The 8,942-nt window shown below is 43.4% G+C and overlaps 1 protein-coding gene across 1 annotated transcript in view; it reads left to right on the top strand.

Annotated features, from left to right (window-relative positions):
* Nucleotides 1–8,729, top strand: part of lrrc9 (leucine rich repeat containing 9) — a 185,802-nt gene extending 177,073 nt beyond the window's left edge. Inside the window, exons 31-32 of the mRNA XM_041214204.1 lie at nucleotides 1,727–1,901; nucleotides 8,699–8,729. Coding sequence (XP_041070138.1) covers nucleotides 1,727–1,901; nucleotides 8,699–8,729 — 206 coding nt within the window. The remainder of the gene's footprint in view (nucleotides 1–1,726; nucleotides 1,902–8,698) is intronic.
* Nucleotides 8,730–8,942: the final 213 nt, after the last annotated feature.

The raw sequence follows: 8,942 nt of genomic DNA on the forward strand, positions 1-8,942 counted from the left end.
CATGGACAAAAAAGCTGAACTCCCTAAGTGAAGTAAGGGTGACTGCCCTTGACATCAAGGCAGTATTTACTGAGTTTGGCATCAAGGAGCCCAAGCAAAACTGGAGTCAATGGGAATCAGGGGGGAAAGTCTCCACTGGTTGGAGTCATACCTTGCATAAAGGAAGATGGTTGTGGTTATTGGAAGTCAGTCATCTCAGCTCCAGGACATCACTGCAGGAGTTCCTTAGGGTAGTGTCCTCAGCCCAACCATCTTCAGCTGCTTAATCAATGACCTTCCTTCCATCATAAGCTCAGAAGTGGGGATGTTCATTGATGATTGCACAAAGTTCAGCACCATTCACAACTCCTCAGATACTGAAACAATCCATGTCCAAATGCAACAAGACCTGGACAATATCCAGGCTTGGGCTGACAAGTGGCAAGTAACATTTACGCCACACAAGTGCCCGGCAATGACCATCCCCAACAAGAGAGAATCTAACCATTGCCTCCTTGATGTTCAATGGCATTACCATCACTGAATCCCCCACTATCAACACCCTGAGGGTTACCATTGACCAGAAACTGAACTGGACTAGCCATATAAATACTGTGGCTACAAGAGGAGGTCAGAGGCTAGGAATCCTGCGATGAGCAACTCACCTCCTGACTCCCCAAAGTCTGTCCACCATCTACAAAGCACAAGTCAGGAATGTGATGGAATACTCTCCACTTGCCTGGATGAGTGCAGCTCCCACAACACTCAAGAAGCTTGACACCATCCAGGACAAAGCAGCCTGCTTGATTGACACCACATCCACAAACATTCAATCCTCCCATCACCGATGCACAGTAGCAACAGTGTGTACCATCTACAAGATGCATTGCAGGAATTCACCAAGGCTCCTTAGACTGCAACTTCCAAACCCACGACCACTGCCATCCAGAAAGACAAGGGCAGCAGATAGATGGGAAGACCACCACCTGAAAGTTCCCCTCCAAGTGACCCTTAGTTCTGACTTAGAAATATATCGCCGTTCCTTCACTGTCGCTGGGGTCAAAATCCTGGAACTCCCTTCCTAACAGCACTGTGCGCAGCAGTTCAAGAAGACAGCTCACCGCCGCTTTCTCAAGGGCAACTAGGGAAGGGCAATAAATGCTAGCCCAGCCAGTGAAACCCACGTCCCGTGAATGAATAAAAAACAAACAATTGCACGCTATATTTTTGTTTTAATTTAACCCGAGTGCATTATGAGGTTAAACAGGAAATTACAACAACATACAGTCACATGGTGCCTTCAAAATAGTAAAACATCCCTAATTAATTTGACCCAATTATTTATACATATATATTTATATAGTATATATTATAATTGGGTGGCTAGGACTTGACAAACAGATTGATGGATGAACTAAATCTCATTCTGAAAATTTGGTATTGATTTTGGGATGGAAAACTGAAAAAATACTTCCTGCACAGGAAAAGTTCTTGTCCCAATTTAACAGTAACAAAATGCAGACACCAGCATGCGGTTTCTGAGCCTTTATATTGTGAAAGCAATAAAGAGCAAGAAAAAAAATAATGACAGTTATGATGATTATCATCAGAACAAATGTAGATAAAGCATGTTATGTGAAATATTTGAAAATACATTATTCGTACTTCAAGCCTTGGGTATCTTAATTAAAGCGATTTACATTGGACAGATGTCAACTTTCTTACAAATATGTAAATAATGTTGCAGATAAGAAGCACAAGCATTTGGGTGGGAACATACCTAATACTCGCAGCTTCCAACCAGACATTATTTGTAGACAGATGAGAAGTGGTGGAACCTATCAACCTTCTTTTATGCAGCAACAGAGGGATAGTTCTCGCAATATGCGAACATTAATGCAAATCCAAGATCAAGAGAGCAGGTATGCAGTTAATTTTTGTTTGAATTTTGTAATTAGAATTGCTTCATAGTTAATGTATTTTATAGATAATGGGCAGAATTTTTCACTCGTCGGGCAGGCGTGCGGCCGCCCCAAACGAGCATAAAATGACACATGATGACATTGGGCAAGCATTCTGACATCATCGCGCACTCGCGCGATATTTTGGTCGGCGAGCAGGAGTTGGAGCTGCGCCTGCCATTAATTAAGAGGCCAGTTAAGGCCCTTAACAACCCAATTGATGGCGATTTAACACTGCCTATGCGATTTTTAACTCATTACACAGGCAAAACCTCATCCACAGATGGGATAAAAAGAGTCAGCAGCATTGTCATTGTGAGTAGTGAGGCGTTTGGAGATAGTTTGCTACTGGTTGCTTATTGGTACTTGTCAGCTTAATCGGAGCTTCATTCTTAGTATTCCCACGTGTCATTTAAGGACTGATTGGTGTCATCAAGGCCCCCTGAGGATTTGGACCATGTGGACCCTTCCAGGTATCAGGCAGCTTTCCCTTACCCTGGTAATGGGGATTGTGGTCTCCGCTGGAGGCACCTCCTCTGAGGAGAAAGAGAGGAGCAGAAGTGAGAGGAGGCCAGGTGTCCCAATGCAGCTTCCAGTGGAGGGTCCTGTGGGAGGAGAAGCGCAGGCACAAGAAGCGTAGGGCCAGCAGGAAGGAGCCGCAGAAGATGCCACTATCCTGCAGCCAGAATTTACAAGCAGCGATGCAGCTACCTCAATATTTCCGACTTGCAATACCAAAGGAGGCTCCATCTCTGCAGGGAGACCGCAACCTCCGTTTGTCAGATGATCGAGCCTGAGATCAGCTCCGACTGTGTTGGTGGACACCCCATGCCAATGGCTCTGAAGGTCACAGTGGCCCTCAAATTCTATGCCTCCGGCTCTGTCTAGGGGTCAGTGGGGGATCTGTGTGGAGTCTTCTAATCAACTGTTCACAGTCGCATCAAGCTGTTGACAGAAGCTCTGTTCAGGTGGGTACTGACTTTCGTTGATTTCCACATGGACGAGACCAGCCAGACTGAGTGAGCCAGAGGCTCTGTAGCGATTGCTGGCTTCCCCCGCGTCCAGGGTGCCATTGACTGCACTCGTGGCCATCAAGGTGCCATCAGGTCAGCCAGGTGCTTTTGTTAACAGGAAGGACTTCCACTCCATGAACATTCAGACAGTGTGTGACCACAGGATGCAGATTCTGCAAATCTGTGCAAGGAACCCTGGCAGCTCCCATGATGCTTGCATCCTGAAGCACTCCCAGGTGCCGAGGCTCTTCAGTGCTCCAGCCCGACTGGATGGATGGCTGCTGGGTGACAAGGGTTATCCCTTGAAAAGCCTTTCCATCACCCAAGAACAGAGGCGGAGCAGTGGTGGTGTCTCCACAAGGGTGGTGGTAGAGAGAACCATAGATCTTCTGAAGATGCGCTTCTGATGCCTGGACCGTTCAGGGGGTGCACTGCAATATCCCCCAGAGCAGGTGTCACTGACAGTGCTCCACAATCTGGCATTGGCAAGGGGGCACCCACTTGGGGAAGAGGATGTTGACGCAGCTGTACAGGCTAGATGATGAGTCCAGTAGTGAGTCAGAAGAGGAGCACGGTGAGGAGAACGCTGAAGGCATGGAGCCAAACCTCGGTACCCTCCAGGGCAGCAGGGATGCCTTGATCCAATCAATGGTCCTTCAGCTAGGCTGCCAAATAATAGCTACCACCTCATGCCAGGGCTGCCGCAACCATCCTGGATCACAGTAATGACCCTTTCCTTTGCCCCCAAGATAAAGTAAGTGCCTGTGCAAAAAAGCTTCGAGCCATCCACGTCCAGCATTACATACTGGCGTACCCTGCACCTACAAAACAAATGAAGCATACTCAGGCCAATAACACAAAAGCAAATGTAATTTAGTGTTGGAACACACAGATTATTGAACAGAACAATATCCGGTGTTGTTGGTTACATCATTAAAAAAGGTAAAGCAAAATAGGGAACTAAAAGATCACCCGTGACCAGTCCCTCTTGTGCTTAAGGTGCTTTAAACTTATGTTTACAGGTGCTACATCTAATTGCTCCCCCCTCGCTGGCACCGGCATTGGAGACAGCCTGCTGCCTGCTGTCTTGTTGGCCTTAGTGACCTTGGTGGTCGTCCTCTGGCCAGTGGAGCCTGTGCTGGCCCTGCCTGGGAGGGAGCACCCAGTGCCACGGCTGGCAATCTCCCCAGATGCCATGGTCACTGGCAGAGGGGCAGAGGAGCAGCTGCAGTCATCCAGAGCGCCCTGAGAGGAGCCCACAGAGACGACAAGCAGCTCGTGCACCACCGTGAGGTCACTGTGGATGTCCCTGCTCGCCATTGATGGATGTGCACCTAGCTGGGATACTGGGTGCCCCATCTATCTCACACACGGACACTGACCTGCTGAGGTCAGAGCCGATGTGAGGGCTTGCAGGTCTGAACACAATCCCAGCAAGAAACCCTGATTCTGTTCCTGGAGCAGCCTCTCCATGAGAGTCGCCACTCTCTCCAGGGTGGAGGCATTGCGCTGAGCCATGATGGTCAACACAGTGCTCACGCTCTGCAGGGACTCCTCCACAATGGAGACCATGGCATAGATACCCTCTTGGATCTCCACCGGATCCTCCCACACACCCTGCTGGACATCCAGCATCTGCTGCCTAATGGTTGACTCCAGAGGCCCATCATCAGCCTTTGGCTGAACATCGTCCTGGTCTCCAGCAGTCCTCCATCTGTACCTCAAGTGAGTGTGAAGTACCTTCACCAATGTGCACCGAGATACTAGATACTAGAACTAATGCCCACCAAGGTGCTGGTATCTGTGCTGGTGCCAGGTTCAGAGAGTGGGTGTGACGCAAGTGCTTTGGGAGCATGGTGGTCCTCTGGTGTCAGGGGTAGCTTCTGGAGTTCCTGCGCTTGGCCACTAGGTGGCAGATCTAAGGGAGAAGAAGGGCATGTCATTATTTTAAGTCATGACACTGTCACTGTGCATGCCAGGCACCCTGGTGATACAGTGGAGATCTGCATCATGGTGCCATCGTCTTTCAATGATCAATGAGGAATCCAGTCTGGAGGCTGCATAAAATTGTTTGCAGCATCCGAAACTCTCACCTCAGTGCACTGCACTCTTACCTTCATCTGATACCCCAGCCTCACTGCAATCGGTTGACCAAGGTGCATGGCGTCTCTTGAGCTCTAAGGCCTCCTGCTTGTACCGGGAGAGGATGCGGAGGTGTGGGGGTCCTCCGCCAGCCTGCGACCTCTCGTTATTGTTATGGGATGTCTTCTCCTGAAAGGACAGAGGACCATTGATTAGTCCACTCTGTACCTGCAGCGCCATTGCAGCCTAGCCAACCCCAGCTGAGGAGCACCTTGCAGGGCAGATCCGAGTTGTGGCCCTCAAGACACAAGGCACTCAGTCAAAGCAGCCAGGGCTCAGCTCCTTGGCCAGCTCTGGTGTGATTGACAGTTGGCACTCAGACTCTAACACCCCTGAACTCCACAGGGGGATGGCAAGCCCAAAACAACTCAACACACTGACACATGCCAACACAGTATTCACCCTTCCTGAGAGAAGCAAGTCATTGAAACGCTTCTGGCACTGCGCCCAGGTTGTGGCTGCTTATCTGGGCTGCCACCTCCTCCCATACACTCTTTGTTTGGTGCGTTGGCCTCCTCTCCCCATCTCTGGGGACAAGGCTGTCCTTTCTGGCAGCCACCGCCTCCAGAAGAGCAGCGAGGCACTCGTCGGAAAAACGGTGTGCCGAATGCCCAGCTGACCTCACCTCCTGCCTGGTCTCTACATCTACGTTTGCAGCCATGTCGCTGCTGCAACTCCGACGTGGGCAGTCTCCCTGGAGCTGCCTGCGCCGTTTTTGAACTGGCCACCGGGTCGCCATTGGACCCAGCAGCCATAAGGCCCCTGCCCCCGTCCGCCCCTTCTCAGACGTTTGGCAGCTGGCATTCACGCTGGGCAGGCCTTAATTGGCCTTCCAACGTGAAATCACGGTTGGGCCTCAGTCATGGGTGACGGTCGGCTTCCCGACCACCCCCGCTCACCCCCGCCGAGCCTGCCCGACGAGGTCAAAGTTCTGCCCTATAAGTTGAAGCCTGTAGTCCATTTTTCCAGAGTACAATTTCTATTCTGTAAATGGACATTAGCCCATCCACCAGAGCACACATAACAGACTTAAGCTTTGCTCTGTCAATCCAATGATTAAGTACCCACTGAATAATTAAATGTAAGTGCATTGAAAAATGTAGTTGTGTGCCGTTCAGTGCATCTTAGAAAAAAATTAACAAAAGGTATCAACAAAAGTCTGAGAAGCAATTAATTTTTAATTTGAAATGTTGAGCATTTTTCAAATGAATAGTAAACTTCTTTCAAATATAAAAAGAGTAGCATTATTATAGGGGAATACAGAAAATTATATTCCAATTCCAAAAGCCATATCAATATTTATGAGTGTTCACAGAATAACATCCAGTAAAAGTTGAATGTCAACATTCTTACTTCAGCAAAATGGTTCCTCTCGGAGCTTGCATTCAAACTGTATCTTTTTGCTTTGAGTACTGGATTTTGGGCATGTAGAAAACATTTTAAGGTTTTTTAAATTCAATATGAAATGATAATGATATAATTGAAAGGCATTATTACTTTATTATTATTGATATTAGTAACTATCACTGAACAAAATAACAGAATTATCTGAGAAAGATTCCAGGTAAAGTACAATACATGTGTCTTCGGATAAAATGTTACCACCACGGATTATGTAAAACATGCCGCTGATTTATTTTGGTTTCTCTGTAGCAGTTAGTTTGATTTGATGATTTGGTTATGCATAGTCAATACATGGAGTTCAAAGATGATGAATTAAATGATAATGCAGTATGGTCTAACTAACTAAAACTACGATATTTTAAATGAAAGAAAAATAAAATTTCTCAAACTTGGATTAAGATGAAAGGTTTCAAATCTTTGACAAAGTTTGGTTTGAAATGCTTACTTCATTATATAACCCATTGTCACATTTATTGAGTACTTAAGATTATAAAATTAAATTAGAACAGGCACAGCATTTGTAGAAAAGTGCTATTTTTATTTAATCTTGCATTGCTATTAATTTTAAAAGGGACAACTTAAAGCCAACTGGTGCAAAATTAGTTAAACATTTGTGAAGATCAATTCCTTTAATCAAATTCTGTGAATATTCAAGTTCTGCCTTTATTTTGTTTTAATAATCAACAATAATTTATGAAAATTAATTAGCAGAATTTTTTTTAATTTGTGAAAAATGAAACTGATTGATGGAAAGATTTCTTTCAGCATACACAACAGCAATACTTCAAAACCATCTCAAATGTGACAGATTTGGAGGGAAAGCAATACGGTCGCTATATATTCCTTTTTGAAGAGGGAGATGAACAACTTTGCAGATACCATTTGTGCGTGGTTCATGAAATATCTATTCAAGCATTTTCTTTCAAATACATTTTACATTTCTGGGGATTAGTTATTTTCTCCTTCAAAATAACATTGTACTATTTTGTAAACAGTTCATAAACCTATTTAAAATATGTTAGTTGGTTTATTTATTCCTGCATTATTTGTCAAGTTTCTTCTTAACATCTAGGCATGCTGAATTTAACATTTTGGATGAGTTGACTAATGCCTAAGTTTAAAGGATTTGCATTAAAACAAATATGGTACAGGTACAGATGTAAAGGTATTTGAAGCGAATTTATGTATCATGCCAATATAAATATATAAATGCCAACTATTGTGTGCATTGGTATATTACTAACAAGGCCTGGCCATAGAGATACTTCTTTTGAAAATTTAGCTGACATAACTTTCATCCATCAAGGAAAATTTGATTCTACTTCACATGGAATGTACACTCCATTGACTTTTATAATTCAGTCTAGAATTAAAATACAGTCGAATCATATCATATTTTATATGAACAATGAATAACTCATGCTGAGCTCATATCACAGAATTTTGTGTAAAATATTCGATTCAAACAATTTCAGTTGACTGTTAAAACTTTTGAATCATGATGCAAATTTAGGTAATTATAAAATGCATTACTTTCATTAGTCACAATGTATAGATGACTAAGATTTGTGTTGAACTAGTTTCAGCAAATATTTGCAGTTCTGTATTCTTGCTAACACTTAGGAATCATTACCCAATAATTGACATTGTCCAATATAGTCTGTTATATAACTTGCATTATTTACTTGCATTCTGAAATGTATTATTTTTAATGCCCTGTAAATGTAATCCTGTTTTAATAAAGGTGTACAGAGATGGATTTAGAGTTGCTTTTTAAAATCATAGTTTACAGTAAGCTTTTAATCTCACAATTTATTTTAAATTGTCAAGTATGCCTTGACTATGTTAAAATCTTTGCTCCATATTTCTCAAAATTATTGCAAAAACATATTTGTAAATAATATATTTTTGTATCCCAAGTTTGTATTTCTGTTCAACTTGTTCCACAGTAACAAAGTAAACTTTATTGAACTTCAGTACAAAATTGAAACTGTCTATTGTCCTTTACATGCAATTGCAATTTTCCAACTTCAGTTCTAAATTACATATTCTGGATATTGTAATTTCAAAAAATACCACAAGAAGTCCTCATTGTCTAGTCAAATGTGCCCTGTTATTTCACTGGATCTTATTTACAGAATATTACCTACACCCAATGGCATTTCTAACATACCAATTCTGCAATTCATTTTTTTTCAGGAAGTTCCATTTTGAAATGCAAATAGTATAGCTAGCAATCACTGGAAATATAATTTAGTAGTATACTTACACCAAAACATGATGTACCCTACTATTTTTTAAATTACTATGCAACTTCAGTGTGCAGATGGAAAATCACTTAAGAACACTAGTAATAATATCTTTTAGTCACAAAATATATTTGGAATAAATGCAGTTGCAATCAATAAAATGTTTCAACAACATAGTACTAGACCATTTCATC

The sequence above is a fragment of the Carcharodon carcharias genome, chromosome 20 (assembly GCF_017639515.1).
Source record: "Carcharodon carcharias isolate sCarCar2 chromosome 20, sCarCar2.pri, whole genome shotgun sequence".
Lineage (NCBI taxonomy): Eukaryota > Metazoa > Chordata > Chondrichthyes > Lamniformes > Lamnidae > Carcharodon > Carcharodon carcharias.